The 18,566-nt window shown below is 32.1% G+C and overlaps 1 protein-coding gene across 8 annotated transcripts in view; it reads left to right on the top strand.

Moving 5' to 3' along the window:
* CSMD3 (CUB and Sushi multiple domains 3) overlaps positions 1–18,566 on the top strand; it is a 1,209,558-nt gene that overhangs the window by 791,421 nt on the left and 399,571 nt on the right. For all 8 annotated transcript variants that reach the window (XM_054656949.2, XM_016959787.4, XM_016959790.4 and 5 more), the window contains 3 exons: positions 4,367–4,483; positions 11,139–11,354; positions 13,046–13,234. In XM_054656949.2, the coding sequence (XP_054512924.1) occupies positions 4,367–4,483; positions 11,139–11,354; positions 13,046–13,234 (522 nt within the window). The remainder of the gene's footprint in view (positions 1–4,366; positions 4,484–11,138; positions 11,355–13,045; positions 13,235–18,566) is intronic.

Genomic DNA, 18,566 nt, shown 5'->3' with positions numbered 1-18,566 from the left:
GGAAACACATATGAAATCCAGTGGAGGAAACTGCTTCTCCTAAGATTGGGAAGTGCTTGCATGCTTGCTTGTCAAAAAGCACACTCAATGTAAATCCATATATTATTTAACTATGGGTTTTAATTTCTATTTACAGTACTATTTTCAAATTCTACACTTACTATTTCTTGAAGTGGAAGATACCATTTGTCATTTTATGATTAAATTTTCAAGTACTGTCAGTGCCATCATTTTTTAAACAGTTTTAAGCTAATTTGTTTTTATATGAAGATTTAAACAACTCATCAAAACATCTTCCTTTAATTTGTGATTGTAAGTGACAGAAACCCAACTCTAACTGGTATTTAAAAATAAAAGCAGAAGCTGTTCAACTGTTCAACTAGTAGAAAAGGCAAGGTGGGATAACTCTCATTGCTAATAAGAAGCATAAATTCAAAACTTTTTAAGAACTTCTCCATCTTACACTTAGACTTTTCTTTGTGTATTCACATAATTCTCTTACGCTGCAGACAGGCTTTTTCCGTATGAGGAATTGACAGTAGTGTATACACTCTCAGGCAGATGGAAGTTGATAGCCCTGTATCTTCAGTTTCAGAGAGGAAGGAGAGCTCTTCCCTGTCACTCTAATTAGAAAAATCCCAGGGAAGGTATTCAATTCATCCATATCTAAACTAGTAACTCTAGTGAAGGAGAAGGGCCCATTATGATTGACTTTGTCTTGGTCATGTGCTCATCTATCTCTGTGGTTGAGACAGACCATGGTGGTTTAAAAGTCCTATGTTTGCCAGACCCTAATAAAGCTACAAGGTTGGCCTGAATGAGGAGCATTCACCACGAAAGAAAGGTATGGAGGCAATATTATAAGAACCAGGAAGATAAAAAGTAATGGCAAGCGCATCAACACGCTTAACTTTTATTAATAATAAAAGCAAATATATCCAGTTTTCCCAGGAGCAGCACAGGCCCTCATCATTTTTCCATCCAACCCCATGTTTCTCACTAAGGTTATTTCATGTTATATTCCATATCCAAAATTCTTAATGGCTTTTTATTGCTTAGAAATGAAAGCTCAAATGACTAATCATGGAATTCAATGTCCTTAACCTTGAGAAATCCATCCTTTTCAGTGATGTTTCTGTCCTGCATTCTTACAATGCATCTTTATTTTAAAAGATCAGATCACGTTACTTTTAACCTCTATTATAACCTGGCCTCCTCTTTTGTATTTTTATTTCATGTTGAGTGCAACTGGACAAGGACTGAATTATGTTTATTTAAAAAATGTCTAAGCTGTGTATAAAGCAGGTACTTAATAATAATTTTTTTCTGTTGACTCGAACTGAACTCAACTATTGTATCACCTAGTGAACAGATTTGATCAGACCTTTCCTTTAATAGAAACTTTTGCCCCAGCGGTAACTAGTCCAGATCTCCTGAGGTAACAAGGGAGAAACAGACAAACAGAATTTCTTGCCCTGCTCCAAGAATGTAAACTTGATTGACCTAGGTTGCCTAATGCTTGTGTACAGTGTGCTTCACTCTAACATACATCAGCTTTTGTGATGTCTTTATATCCCATGATTAGCTGATTTACAAAGCAAACCAGACAATGTAGTATGGTGGTAATAATAGTGATGACTAATATTTATTGAGTTTTTACCACATGCTGATACTGCTACAGGTGCCTTATGTATTTTAAGTCATTTTCTCTTCCAAGTAACTCTATAGATAAGTGCTATTATGATCACCACTTGCAGCTGACAATATAAAACAAACGCAACTTAAAACATTGGCAATGTAAAATAATCTCATTTAGAAAAATGAAAAATGTCATTAGGTTGATGAAAATGATGAGGCTGATGATGATGATGGAGAATTATTTCAGTCACATACAAAGCTACTGGCAAATGAGAATTCGGAAGAGATAGATCAATTAAAGAACATAGACAAGGATACTGACACAATAGGTGTTAGGTGCATTAAAAAAGTGATTTGAAGGCCTGGTGTGGTGGCTTACGCCTGTAATCCCAGCACTTTGGGAGGCAGAGGCGGGCGGATCATGAGATCAGGAGATCGAGACCATCCTGGCTAACACAGTGAAACCCGTCTCTACCAAAAATACAAAAAAATTAGCCGGGCGTGGTGACGAGCGCCAATAGTCCCAGCTACTGCGGTGGAGGGGCTGAGGCAGGAGAATGGCGTGAACCCGGGAGGCGGAGCTTGCAGGGAGCCGAGATAGACCACTGCACCCCAGCCCTGGGGGACAAGGCGAGATTCCATCTCAAAAAAAAAAAAAAAAAAGTGATTTGAAAATGACAGGATTAAATGAATCTCTGAGAAAATAAAGGATGCCCTTGAATTTTTTTATATATTCATCATTTGTGAGGGAAGTGCTACAAAATCAAACATGAGTAAAGAACATCATAGCTTGCTAAAATAGTACTCTTAATGTGGAAAAAACATCCACACAATTCAAGAATCTGCCTGAGATCATAGACCCTGGAACTAGACTGTTTGAGTTATTTCTATACTTGCTTGCTTTCTCATCTGTAAACCGAATAATTACAGCATTTTTCTCAAAAGGTTGTTGTGGGGGCTGAGTTAACATAAATAAAATCTGCAGAATAGTGCCAGCTACGTTTTAAGTTCGAAACAGTTTGCTCTTGTTTCTGATAAGAATCATTGTAATTTTATCCTGTTTTATTAGATATAAAATAAAATTTATGTCTTCATGTTTTTAGTTTCATCTTACAAAAAAAGCTTAAATTACATTCTTTCTTCACTATTTACTATGAATTCCATCTTTAAGTCCATTCTCTTCAGTGTCTTCATCCAATGATAATTATTTTCAAATAACAGAAATCTTCACTTTGTTATAAAAATATATTCTATATTTTCCCATCTGATTCTAGTCAAAGTAATAGTATGAATGTTTGTTATATTAGTTGTTGACCATTCCTCCTAAATTTTTAAATGTGTTTATGTGTTACATAGATTTATGCATTTACCTGCAGAATGTCCCTTTAAGTTTCCCCTTCTACATATGTATATAGGTACAGCTTACAGACAAAAAAATTCCCAAGAAACTTCTCAAGAAGTAGGATACTTGACAAAGTGTCTTTATTTGAAAGAATACTGATATACGGAAAAACTTTCTCTCAACTTCTTGTAAATACACACACAAACACACAGATATACACACACACAAACACACAGATATACAAACACACATAAATGTGCATGCTCAGGAGCACATGTCTGGTGTCCTTTCTGAAAGTTTGCATCTCTCTTTTTTGTTACCTTTTTGTGTATTTTAAATTAATTTAACTCCCTTAATTTTCATGCTTGTGTTCATTGAGAAATTTTATTCTAGCTGCATGACACATAGTCCTTTGAAATAGAGACTGTAGGTTTTAACTCAGTAGACATTTCATTCATCATACAAATTCATATCATGTTATAGTGTTAGGTGTTTTTGGAAGAGACAAAACCAAAACTCACTTTTCTAGTGTGCTAAGAAAGTGGGCAAGGATCAAATTAGACAAGGGTACATGTGGCATTCATGATTCTTACTGCCCTTGGCTGTGTCTAAGAGTTGGCCTTTCCAAGTGAAAGTGAATAAGGAGTCAACAAATTCTCTGCTCACACTAGAATAAAAATGCTTACTAAGCAATATTTTTTTGCTTCCTCCAGCTTTCAATTTTGATAGAATTGCCTGGCATACCATAAGCACTGATAGCTGTTGAATATATAGAAGACCTTGTAAACTATGATTTGTTCTCAAAGAAATGAATATCAAATCAAATATTAATTTTTTGACCTCAGATAGCTTATTTTTACTATCTTAGAATAATTACTTACAAAACTCGTTTTTGTTCATAATATTTCCTAGAAAAATAAAGAAACCCAGAAGCAGCCTTAAAAACTTTTACAACTCACTTCATAGTTTTGAAAGGAATCCTATAAAGAATGACACATATCCCTTTAGGAATCTATATCAAACAGTTTTATACAGTTAACAATTCATTTTCTTAGTGCTTAATAAGAGCGACTGTTAAACAATTAATTACTCATGTTTAATTTACCACCAATTTATGCAAATACTGCTTATAATTAGAAATGTATTAGCACATACTTCAAATTCAAATTTGGAAAGTTGAGCCATGTTCTCTTGGGGACTGCACTAATTCTCAGATGCTACTGAGTACCCTTTTCTTCTCTAGTGCTGCATGCACACCTGTTATTACTAGGAGGTAGCATAAGCAAAGATAATGCGACTGCTCAATTCAGGAGAGGAGATAAGAGATTTGTTCACCCTCTGTCTCTCTCACTGCTGATCACATGGATCTATTTCTTTGTATTTCAGCATTATGTGGAGGAGATGTTAGAGGGCCTAGTGGAACAATCTTATCACCTGGTTACCCGGAATTTTATCCAAATTCTCTGAATTGTACATGGACTGTTGATGTAACCCATGGAAAAGGTAATTTGCCTCATGAAATAATAATTGGACTATCTTCTGAATTTTCATTGAGTCTATTCTTATTTCACTTTCCTTTACATGTTATTTTGCATGAGCAAAAACAGATCAGTACTACAATATGCTAAAACACATTTCAATTTAAATAATTGCCACAAAAATTATATTTACTCTTCTATAGTATTATATTGTGCTCATGTTTTTACCAGGCTGGTGCTATGAGAGATTTGTTTACTTTTGATATAATAAACTAGTGTCATTTGAAATTTTTGTAACAGGAAAACCTCAAACAAGAGGGCTTTAGTTTCTGGCATAGTGTTAAGAAATGGATTTCAGGAGTTCAAAGGGGAATATGAGATGCTCTGATATGCTAAGCCAATTTTTAAAGCAACTAGTATGTGTTTATATATACTTGTTTATAAATGTTTCTGTTTTTGTTTGTAACAATTATATTCTCTATATAAATTTATAGCCATTCTATAAATATCTGTGTCTCAGATTCTTTAGTACAGAGCTATAGATATGTCTCACATAGAGTGTAAAATTGCACTCTGCATAAGGTAGATGTTAATAAATGTCCTTTTACAAATAAACAAATAAGTAAAAGGCTCTGTAGTATTAAACATGGTTCATTCATGAGATTCAACCACTCATAAAACTTTTACAACCTACTTCACTGTTTTGAAAGGAATCTGTAAAGAATGACATGCATCCCTATAGGAATCTATAACAAACAATTTTGCATGATTAATAATTCATTTTCTTACTGCTTAATAAGAGGGACTGCTAAACAATTACTCATGTTTAATTTACCATCCACTTTTGCAAATATTGCTTATAATTAGAAGTGTATAAGTATGTATTTCAAATTTATCAAGATACAGTGTAATTTATCAAGGTAACAACTTATGAATGGTAAAATGACCATTCTAATATATGAAAACAAAAAATATATTAAAGTTATTTACTTGAAAATCTCCATGGGTTGATCTTCTAAAGGAGCTAGTTTATTCATTTTAAAATCTGATTTTGAAAAGTACTTTTTTTTTAGCTCTGTTGATGTATTATGTTATTGAATTTTACTATTAAAATATATTTATTGATTTTAATATAGAAAATCTAAAAAAAGAAAAAAATCAAAACAAAATACTTTTAGCAATGAGAAGATGTCACCATTAAAACTAAAAGCTTGTGTTTAATACATTTAAATTTGTGTTTTCAGAAATAAAGTTTGCCTTTGATTAAATTACATATATATTTTATCAGGAAGTGAGAATTATGTCAGGACTAGTTTGGTTAAATTTCTACAACGAATTAAATATTACTGAGAAAAAAAGCGTTGTTAAAATGAGTATTCTGGTACTGAATAGCAGGAATGAGGTAGAAGACTTTGTAAACTGTGATTTTTGTCAATCTTTATTAATAGAAGACTCTTTGCTGGAAGTTAACCAAAGTGTCCCATTATCCCAGTGTGCAATAGATTAATAGAGTTTAAAATAAGCTCCCTGATATTATAGAAGGGAGTGGAGGGCTACATACTGCTTGCTATGTAAATAGAGGTTTAATTAACACTTAAAGTTTTGCATCTTCACAGGTTGCAAGTGTTAATTAAATCTGTATTTACATGGCAAGAGATGTGGACGTAGATGCCTTTCTTTTAAGAGCCAACTAAGTTTGTCTGAAGTACAACTCTTCCAAAGTGTAGCAAAAGTTACATGAAGAAAAATTTCAAAGTTGGGAGAAATATTCAAGGTAATATAGTCTAACCTCTTACTCAGAAAACTAGCTTCTCCATATGGTGTTTCAGAAACATGATAAACTGGCCTGTTATGGATATTTCTGTTGATAAGGACTGCACTCCTTGGGACAACTTCCTCATTTTTTCCATATTTGATTGTTTAAAAATTATTCTGCAGCTGTTATCCCTGTTCTGCTCTCTGGAGCTATACCAAAAAAGGCAGCCTAATCCTTGCTCCAATCAAAAGCTCCTCAAACACATCAACTCACCATTCTGAGACTACCATGTTTTTCATGTCCTCTATCCCTAGATCATGATTCCAAGTCTTTTCTTCCCAGACTAAACACTCCTAGTTTCTTTAATTCATCATAAGATAATATTTTCATGTTCATCACCACTCTAATCAACTTCCTCTGGATGCATTCCAGCTTATCTCTTTAAAATGTGGTTTTCTAAAACTGAACACATCATGGCACAGTGTAACACTAAAATTATTTTCATTGAAGAAGACAGTATTTGTGTTAATTAACTTTTTTGCTGCCATGTTATAATACTAATTGATAAGAAGTTTGTAGTAATCTAAATCATCTTTTTAGATTACTGGTACTTAAAATACAGATAAATTCAACTCTTAAAATTCTATAATTATGCAATTGCTTTTTTTCTATCTTCAGTGCAAGCTTTTATATGTATCCCTGTTATGCTTTATCATATTGATTTTGATTCAGAGTTCCTATGAGATCATTTTGAAGTGATTTACATTTCATTTACATTTACATTATGTAGTCAGATGTTCTTATATAACTATGATCATTAGTATTTTAAGGGTTTATAAGAATCTTAACAAGGATAAATCTAAATATTTAAATATTTAAGAAATAATAAAATGTATATGTACCATCTGTAATCTCTTCACCATTAAACATTAAGTCAAGGTGTTTGAACACATACAATTGTTCAGTAGTTTCAAACTCAGTTAACGACAGTATCATTCAGCCTACATTGCTCCTTATTTACAAGGACACCATGAGAGATTTTCCTTAAACACGTTGTAGAAGTCAGGATGCTAATTATAAATAGTTACGGGAAACCTAGAGAAAAAAATGTACATCAGAAAAAAACCCTTAGACTTTTAGAATTTGGACTGTCCTTAAATAAAGCATAGTCCACACCTATTACTTTACATATTAGAAAAAAAAAAGTCAAATGGCACCCTTTAGGTAATAGCTGGTGGCATGACTATAACTAAAACCTAGATATTAACGCTATTTTGACTTTAAGTACAAGTCATACAGATATATATATATATATATATATATATATATATATATATAACATAAATTACCTTTATTGGGCATCTTGAATTAGCATTCTTACTAGAAGTAATTACAATATTGAAACCACTGACTTTTTCTCCCTGCCTTATTAGAATTGGGTGTCTTTTCCTGTCTAATCCCCTTCTTTCCGAAATGTCTATACTAGGTCCTCACCATCACAAACTTCTCACTTTTGAAAGTCATTGCCTTTTTGATTTAGGAGGTTATTGCTTTGGGGTTTTTTGTTTGTTTGTTTTTATTTTTATGTTTTTCCTGAGATGGGTTCTCACCCTGTCACCCAGGCTGATCCTGGCTCACTGCATCCTCAGTCTTCCTGGGCTCAGGTGACCCTCCCACCTCAGCCTCCCGAGTAGGTGGGACTACAGGTGTATGCCACCACACTCAGCTAAGTTTTGTATTTTTTCGTAGAGTTGGGATTCCACCATGTTTCCCAAGCTGATCTCAAACTTCTGGATTCAAGCAATCCACCCGTCTAGGCCTCCCAAAGTGCTGGGATTACAGGTGTGAGCCACCAGACCTGGATTGTCATTACATTTGAAGGTCATTTTTATACCCCTCTACGCACCCCTTTGACAAATTAGTTACCTCTATTTCTATGCTCCTATATTGACTTGTATTAACCAGTTTGGCAGAATGATTAAAATTTTGGTTCATGTACCTTTTTCCTCAAATAGGCCATGAGTTACTTACAGTCTTCTAAATATTTATATTCTATAATGACTAGAATATAGTAGTTTCTCAGGATCATTTTCTTATTTGGATTAATTGACCTTTGGCACAACTTTGAAGGTCTTAAGTTGTTTTGCGGTAGTGAAAGAAAGCAAATATTACCATTTAATCCATGACTTGATGAACAGCAGCTTCTTTTTATAAAGCGGCTGGCCAGGGCTAAATAACAGGAAAAACATTAGCTCTCATTTTGGGAAATTGATCAATAGCAATAACACTTTCTGTGCCAGTCACTGTGCGAAGTCATTTACCTGTTACCTTATTTAAATTGCAAAACAACTCTATTAGAACCCCATTTTAAAGATGGAGAAAGTAGGGCTCAGAAAGGTAAATAATACTTAACAGTGGCTTTGTTGGCACCAATAATTAATTAATGAAATTCTAAAATAATTCATTCTATGTATTTCAGAACAAGCACATTTTTCTTAAAAAATAAAAATAATATAGTATACATGATGATTTATTTCTCTTTTTTCAATCTACTCTCCTATTGTCTAACTATTTTTTTCTTAGCTTTATAGCAGAAATAAGACTGATTTATCTGAACTTTCTACCCTTACATTATTTTGCAGGAGCTAATCTGGACAGCAAAGCATCTTCTCTTTACTATGTCAAAATCCCATTTTCCTTTCATCTGTCTAGTATCAATACTGATTTTATACTATAGAAGATTTGAAAAACTGACTTAATTTTTAGACCCCCTCTAAAAGGGCTCTTGTATTGCTGCCAATTATAGAGAGGAGAAAAAAAAAAAACACCAAAACTTGCATTTTGAAAAATAATTTGAAAATAGTACCTTATATATTTCAAATATTTCTCAAATATGAAATCTCTGATTCATTATGCAGTGATAACCTTGTTGTGTTAATGTTTGTGTTTTCAATCATTTGTTTTGGTCTCATTTTCTGTCCCCTCTTTTTTTTTTTTTTTTTTTGAAGTGAATAAGACAATTTTAATAGATTTTAATAATTCTTTTTTTTTTTTTTTGAAGAGTAGCAATATTGTTTATTTTCTTTTTTTTTCTTTCTTTTTTTTTTAATTATACTTTAAGTTTTAGGGTACATGTGCACATTGTGCAGGTTAGTTACATATGTATACACGTGCCATGCTGGTGCGCTGCACCCACTAACTCGTCATCTAGCATTAGGTATATCTCCCAATGCTATCCCTCCCCCCTCCCCCCTCCCCACCACAGTCCCCAGAGTATGATATTCCCCTTCCTGTGTCCATGTGATCTCATTGTTCAATTCCCACCTATGAGTGAGAATATGCGGTGTTTGGTTTTTTTGTTCTTGCGATAGTTTACTGAGAATGATGGTTTCCAATTTCATCACTTTTTTTTAAAACAATGGAGACTCTTAAGAATTTCCAACATTTGGAACTAAAATGTAAATGAATAAAAAATGTTACTTTTCATACTCTGATATTTTGGAATTTTCTTAGCAAATACTTTGGTAATTTTTTAGGTGAGGTACAAAAAAATAAAGCACCTCAAGGGAAGGATCCCTGTGGTAGCCATTTTTTATTTCAGATGGCTCCTTATACACAGTGTGTTGTGTGTATTTGAGTGTGTGTGTTTGTGTGAAGTCATTAGTCTTTTACATGTGTTCTTGACAGTGTAATTAAATACTAACGTGATACCACAAGGAGTCCACTATATACTCACTAGAATGGAACAAATTAAAAAGCCCCAGATTTTCAAGTATTGGAGAAGATACGGAGCAACCATGTTGTCTACGGAGATGTAAATCAGCATGGCCACTTTGTAAAACAGTATTTGTTAAAGCAGAACACATATTATTACTCCCATCATTCAGTAATTCCATTCCTAGATACATACCCAACAGAAAAAAGCACATATGTTCACAAAAGATAAATGTTCATGGCTGTACCATCTACATTTGTGGTAAAACGCAAACGACTTAAGTGACCATCAACAGTTGAACAGGTAAATAGATGTGGTATATTCACAAGGTGGAATGCCATACTATACATCACCAAAAATGAACCACCCCCAGCTATGCACAATGATATTGAGAAATTTCACATACTTAATGCTGAGTAAAAGAAGTCAGATCCAAAAGAGTATATATGATTCCAATCTATAAACTACAAAATATATATACAAAACAGCAACATTAGTTTGTGCTATTAGAAGTTAAGTGAGTGGTTACTTCTGGAAAACTGAAATGACAGAAAAGTTTTATAAAGAAGGCTCTGGGTGTTGGTATTATTGTGGCTATTGATTTGGATACTATTTACAAAGGTGTCCGATTTGTGAAAACTATTGACCTGAACACTTATATATACATTTTTTGCATATTATATGCACAGGTTGAAATGTGTGACAAATAAATAAATGGAGAATAATTACATTCATCTAACAGATAGCATTCCCTATGCCTGTTTTATATTTCTCTTCTAAAATAAACAAGCATATCTGGAAGTTAAGTGCTATAATATTAAGCATTGCTTTTATGTTGGTCGAAGGGATTGGAGAAGAAAATGGAGGCATGCGCAGTATTTGCCAGGAAATTGCACCTCTATTATAAACAAAAGATATGTATTTCTCTTGAAATTTTCAGAAAACCAGGTAATTTTTTTTCAGGCATTGATTTTTAAATTGTATTTTCAAGCAGTTTCCAAGACATGACTCATTATATCTCTTATAATGAACCTGAAGGAAAAACACACACAAAAAGAATAATATATATTTGGAATATTTTATAGCAATGCCTCTCATTTTCAGAAAATTTAATTATAAGTAAAGTCCTGGCTAATAGTTAGTTTGACAGTAACTCTCTGTGTTTTACTGATCTACCTGTAAATTCAGTGTTTCTATTTTTCTTAATAGGTGTGCAGTTCAACTTCCACACTTTTCATTTGGAAGACCATCATGACTACTTACTGATCACAGAGAATGGCAGTTTTACCCAACCACTGGCACGCCTGACTGGTTCAGATCTTCCTCCAACAATCAATGCTGGTCTCTATGGAAATTTCAGGGCTCAATTGCGTTTCATTTCAGATTTTTCAATATCATATGAAGGATTTAACATAACATTCTCTGGTGAGAAAATAAAAAACAAAAGGGCTCATTCAGTAACTTTTAAAAAAGCAGTTTTTCAAGATATGAGCATAACTGATGATAAAACAGTGAAAAATAGCTGGAGAGAAGAAAAATTTTAAAAAGAAGAAAGCAAAGTAATATGTGTCAAGTTTTAAGGAAAGCTTGGAATACACTGAAGATTATCTCTAGTAATAAATAAGGGAAAAAGCAAAAATTAATTTGCTATAAATCTACCGGAAGTACAATAATTACATTTCTTTAATTTACAATCCTGAAAAATTCTAACAAAGGTCAAAACTAGCTAAAATGCCTAGTAAACACAAAATAAAAATTAAAATATATATTTTAAAGTTTCAGTTAAATTCAAAAATGAAATGAGAATTAATCCAGTGATTTCCTTGTTTTATGTGTCTAGGAAAACACATAGAAGGCATAGTCAACAGGCCAGAATTAATGATCTTAATTAATTAATAATAAAGTATATATTTTAATTATATATTATAATTAATAAATAGTAATTTATTATTCTGGAGTTAGATAATCTATAATCTATAATCAAATTAACATAGTTACTCCTTTCTTCTAGTATAACCTCACTTATAGACAATAGTATTACTTAGATTACAGGGGGAAAAAATTGTATGAGACCAAAGAAAATAAAATGTATTCCCACCACTTAGAGTTGTACTTTCCATTTGAATGAACACAACTAGCTATTTCTTAATACAGACACAAATTAATAAGTAAATCTTACGCCAACTTGCTAACATTAAAATGATACAAGCACTAACCTTGTTCTTAAACAACTATTTTAGTATTTGGGTGGAAATGTTTGGATGCTAAAATCATTAAAGTATTTTATCATGAATAGTAAATGAGCATAACCTAGAATGTTAAAAAAAGTCCAAGTAATTTTTTTAAAGCATAAAATATTAGCTAATCAACATGAAGCAATGCCTCTTGTTCTTTGTTGTAATTACACAGTAACTGCTCTGGGAATATTTTTAGATAAGCTACTTCTTCTTAGGACTGTATATAAATTATAATGTTTAATCAACTCTACTGTTTCATACCCTGAAGACTGTTTACTTGTTCATTTCCATAATGTTCATTTATTGCCTGGGGAAAACTTCCTGTAAAAATCCATAATATAATAGTTTTCAATGTGTGGTCACTTCAGTCTCACATAAACCCTTGCATCTCAAGTCATGTGTTTTTCAGAATATGCATTAATTGAACTTGTATACAAGAAGCAGAAGGGCCTTTATCATTTAAATGTAAAATATTAAGCAAAAGCATTTCAAAAGTGCAAATGATTTCATTTCAAATGTTATTTTGTGTTTGAAAATATGCAGTTCTTATGCCGTAAGTCAAAAATATATGAAATAAAAATGTTTCTAATGCAGAAAAAACAATAAGATAAATAGCTATTTTTTAATTTATTACTCAGAAGGTGATATTTTCTCATCTATATTGAATACCACACATACAAATATTTATCAAGTTATTAGCTATTTCACAGAAAAAGAAACGTATGTGTGCCATTTGTACGTTCTGATAGCTATTCATATAGTCCCTTCTAAATATATGACTAGGTTCTAAAAACAATAGGAATATACCCTTAAAATAACCACTATCATTTTCTTTGTCCTTTCCTCCCCCGCGGGGAAATTTTTCTCTCTAATTTACAGAATATAACCTTGAACCTTGTGAAGATCCTGGCATTCCTCAATATGGTAGTCGAATCGGGTTCAACTTTGGGATTGGTGACACTCTGACTTTCTCATGCTCATCGGGTTATCGACTGGAAGGAACATCAGAGATCATCTGTCTTGGTGGTGGCCGACGAGTGTGGAGTGCACCTCTGCCAAGGTGTGTGGGTACGTGGTCAGCTGCTTTCATTTGCTTGTATGTGTAGTCACTGTCCATGGAGTTGCATGGTTACACCCTTCGTTCTTTATAATCTGTTGAATTTCTGCATTTATTTCACATTAGTTATTTCAACTTTTTTTCTATTTGGCAATCTGGTGTAACTGAATTAACTTCTCTACTGCTCCATTCAAGAAACCATGCTTATAAATTTGTTTTCAGATAGGGATAAGAAACAAATTAGATAGATAGATAGATAGATAGATAGATAGATAGATAGATAGATAGAAATATGATAGACACATAGATATATGGAGAAAGATAGATGATATAGATAGATAGATAGATAGATAGATAGATAGATAGATAGATAGAAATAGAATCATATTTCGAGAGCTCACAGAAAATAGAATTCTTGTATTCTATTGATAGTATATTCTGACCAAGGTTTTGACAATATTTTATAACTTAAAATTAACATGCATAAAAGATGATTACAAGAGAAAGTGCCAAATGAAGAATAGGTAACTAATTTAAGAGCTCTTAATGAACTTATTGGCTCAATATTTGATAGATAAATTAAGAGAGCTATTCATTCATGTTGTGAAATAAAAAATAACTATAATTAAAGTGTTGGAAGCGTGAAGTCACCACCTCAATCTTTGGAAGTAAATATTTTGACTGATAAGAAGAAAAAAATGTTCGGTAGAAAAAAGGCTTTTCATTAAGACTTAAATCATTCCCTCTTTAAATTAGAAAATATTAAGGCCAAAAACTTCTTGCTGTTTAGTGATTATCAGTACATCTTATGATAGAATAAGATTCAAATGGCCATTTTATAATTATTTTATAAAACTATTGAAAATTATCACAAGCACTTAATTTGATTAATTATAAATCTAATTATGGTTCACAAATCTATGTAACTTATAATATGCTACAAAATCAGGAAAATTGGTAGAGATTTGAAATGTGGTTTAAGCCCCTGCTCTTTACTATGGATACAAAATGCCCTGCAGGTTGAAATGAGAATGAAGAAGTGATATCCTTTTTGCCTTATTCAATATATTGTCCAATATATAGAATGTGGGAATTCCTGTGGAACCACAAATCAAGCCAAAAAATATGATCATCCAAGTTAGTGTGGGTCTGAAGTCTTTTATTGTAATGAGATTGTTTTCAAGATACATAGCAGATGAAATTTCTCTTTAAAAATCACAGATTTTTATAGAAATGGCACAAGCAACCATAGAGGCTTGAAGTTGGGAGGTGATAAGTAATCATACTCTGAGGGCATCTTTTCCAGGAGCTATGCAGGGTGCATTTTTTTTTTTTAAGGACATTTTGTTGTTACTACTGCTACTGCTTACTGCCACCCACATTTGAAATTCCTGTACTTTACTTCATTATGCCAATTTTCATTTTTGTGACTGTTTTCGAAGGTAATTAATGAAACCTTTGGAATAGTCCAAGTGAGGGCTACAGAGTGCCTGACCATTTGATATTTGGCCAATTCACTTTTCTCAACTTCATTTTTCTCATCAGCAAAATGTTTGCAACTGTAGCACCTAACTCATTGTTATGAGTTAGTTATGAGGATTAAAAGAAATTAGTCATATAAATCAGACACCTGGCACAATCCCTTGAATATAGGAAGCATTCCGAATTTAGATTTTATTTTAACTAATTGTTATGCGTATAATCTGCTGTCTCTCCAGCCTGTCAACTTAGTTTATAAAATCAATTACAGTGGGAAATAATTCCATTTTATAAAACACTAACATTATAAGGACCTGCTAGGTTCTTTTATGTAAAGTCATCTCATTTAATCCTTACTAAAATCCTGATATTATTATCTCTTCCATTTTTCATTAGAAGAAGCCTGAGGCTTAGAGATGCTAAATAACTTGCCCAAGATCATCAAGTTTGTAAGAGGTAGCACTATGATTTTTTTGTAGTGATCTGTTTCATTCCAAAGCCCAATTTTTTCCTCACTAGTGTCTAGGGAAACGTGATTCTAGAAGGAATCTATCATAGAGAACTAACATTTTCTCTCAGAGTAACCGAATACATGCCAGGCCGTTACATAGGTTGAAAAAAAAGTGTTTACATGTACATTTAAAAAATTTAGTTTATATTTATGATATATTTTAATAAATGGATCTATGAAAACCTGACATTGCAAAAATCTACCATTGAGTTAATTTTGTTTTATTAAGGTGTTTCTTTGAGACTGGTTTATTCGTACCCAAATCTTTAATGGGAAGGATGAAAGAAAATTACCCTGTGGACAAATTTAGAAAGCAAAGTTATTGCCATGGGAATTCCCCCCCACCCATTTTCAAATTAGCTGTGCTTGCTTTTAAGCTTATTAAAATTTACAATTAATTCAATTGACCTTAATAAATTCCACGGTAGGCATACATTTAAGTTACAGGATGGGGAGAAATATTCCTTTAAAAAGAAATGTTTTTTAAAATGTTACTCCTCCAATTTTTTTGAACTTTTTTCTTTACTGCTTTGCTTATGCTTCAAAACAAATTTGTTCCTTCTTGAATTTCTGATTCTAAACACACGTATGTGTATATTTCTTATTTTGTTTTTTTTCCATATTTTAGTCTTTATTCACATAAAATGCATATTATTTGTAGCCATTCATCTGAGCAGATGTCCACTTTTAGGAATGTTAGTTTATTTGGACAGCTTTTATTTCTTCTTAACCTCTTTGTACTTTTTACTTCATATATCCTAACACCAATTCTCTACTTCATACTTGTTTAAAAAATCATTATTTAGTCTTCAGCATTGCCAACTGCATAGAAAGCCTAGGTTAACAATAGCCAAATTTTAAGTAGGTTGTATTTCAAAAGTTTGCTGCTGTTTCAGTTATTTGGAATCTAAACATTCTTTTCCTGGCACAAGGGTACAAATGATGGATACACTCCCAGAACAAGCCCCAGATGAGGTTTTAAATTTTATACAAAGTATGAAACTAATATTAACGTTTACTAAAGTGATTTGTGTGTATATAGGTTATATAAGGCATCTGATTCTGGATAGTAAGGGAACTGATAAAGCTAGTTTTGGAAACTTACTTTACATTTTATTTATATAGATTTTGATTCAATATTTAGTGTACAGGTTGATTGGTATCTTCATTTCTTTTGGTAGAATTTGGCAAAATTTATCTTATTCTGGATGTTGAATGAGGAATAAATAAAATTTTTCTTTAAACAATTTCCTACACAAGCTCTGCATTTAAGTTTAAAGTTTAACAAAATATTAAAATGTGATAATACCATAATATGGCCATTTACATCTATGAAAAATTCTGTCGTGTAATATCTCATTCCAAAGACTCCCAAATATTGTGAAAGTAAGTTTAATACAACTATCTTATCAGTAAAGATATGATGTCTATAAAAATACTCAAGGTTGAACACAAACCCAGGGGCAGATTTATGATTATCACAATGTTCCGAGTCTAAGTCCTGTGTATGGTCCACAGTAGTAGCACACCATTGTCTCTGACTGGAGACTTTGATAAAGTTGGGAGGAAATCTGGCCTGCATTATAGTTGATACATGGCTTCAGAGAACTTCGTATGCTTGTCCTCTATTTAACTAGAGGAAAACTTCTTCAACCGTAATCCATTTATCTGATGTTGCTTAAATGCAGAAAAATTTGTAGAAGCGGGAGAATAATCTTGACAGAAATTAAGAGTATAACAGGAAAAGTTTTATTACACTATTAGTAGCTAAGCACTCAATACACAAAATCTCGTTTACTAGTTAGTAATCAAGATGAAAGTTTTACTATCTGAAATAGATATTTATGTATCTGTAATTATACTTCACATTTTGGGAAAAACTTCAAAAACAGAAAAAATGATATTTTAGTTAAGATGTTTTGTATTTGAATGATTTTCCTGGAGAGCCATGTTTCTCAGGAATGAATATCTGATCACCTTTTTAAGTGGCAACCAAATACCCAACAGCAAAAAAATAAAGTAAAATAAAACAAATATAAATAAATAAAAAAATAAAAAGTACCGGTAAGTTGATAAGTTGATTAAAATAAGAAACAGTTTCCTTTTTTGTTTAAGGTATAAGTACATGATTTCTTTTTCTAAAGTTTACATTACAAAAACACTGTCATTTACGTTGCTATCTTTTTAAATCAGGAAAAACTTGCATGTCTTCACTGAGCATCCAAATATACCAGGAACCAAGCCAGGCCATGTTGCAAATAAACAACGAGCTAATGAAAGAACATGTTGTTTTGGAAAGTAGATTAGCAAGTTAAATATTAGTAATGATTTGTCTTTAGGCAGGAGTCCACATATTTTAAGAAGCCCACACATTTTGAAGTGATTTCAAAGACATTAATTCATTCATCCTCATAATCCCCCATTTAATACATCTTCTTCTGTTTCTAATTTCGTGTGTCATTGATTTTTTTATTTGACCTTGGACAAGTAACAACATCTTGCCTTAATCATGAGTCAAATGATAAAAATGATAACTCTATATTACACATCTACATATTATTCTCACTTTTCTGACCTTTCAGATGATATATGATGATAGTTATTTATTTCTTAGTTTAAAAATGAATGTTAACAAGAGAGCAAACTGAATGTGCAGCATATATGCAAACTGTCTGTACTATCATTGTAACTTCTCTGTGAACCTAAAACTATTCCAAAATGAAAATGTATTAAAAATTCAAAATATGAAAGAATAAAGTGCATTTGAAGAGGCAATTTCTCTTGAAACAAATTATATTTACTTTATCTTAACCTCCAAGCTCTCTATACTAAAATTATATCTATCAGATGCCCACATATGTATATCAAATATGACTGATGTATCCAGTTAGTCAGCATTGCAGATATATGGCCTGGTAGAAAGAAAATTAAAAATCAAGAGACTTAGATTGATCGTAGAGTCTACCATTAATTAGCTGGTTAATTTAGGCAAATGCCTTAATTTTCTATATTTTTCTTTTCTGGAAAGGATGATGCCAGTATGAGTTCTATTTAACCCAATTTTTTTTTAAGATGAAAGAAAAGTGCTCTAGTGAGTAATATAAAGAAATATATATTTACTTCTTTCTTGTATGATTAGGACTGAATGCATTGATTTCTTGGCTTAACAATATAAAAGCTTCTAGAATATTAACTTATATTTGTTCAATGCTATCTACATTTTTAAAAGAGTTTATTGCTCACAACCTTATGAAGTAAGCAGAGGAGGTGTTATTCCTTTTTAGCAGTTTAGAAAATGCATGCTCAGAAATGTTACAATTAATAAATAAAAGAAATGTACGAGAAACAAAGAT

This window comes from Pan troglodytes, chromosome 7 (genome assembly GCF_028858775.2).
Source record: "Pan troglodytes isolate AG18354 chromosome 7, NHGRI_mPanTro3-v2.0_pri, whole genome shotgun sequence".
In the NCBI taxonomy this organism is placed as follows: domain Eukaryota; kingdom Metazoa; phylum Chordata; class Mammalia; order Primates; family Hominidae; genus Pan; species Pan troglodytes.
Note: the sequence above shows the minus strand (reverse complement) of the source record. Positions and strands in the feature narration are given on the sequence as shown.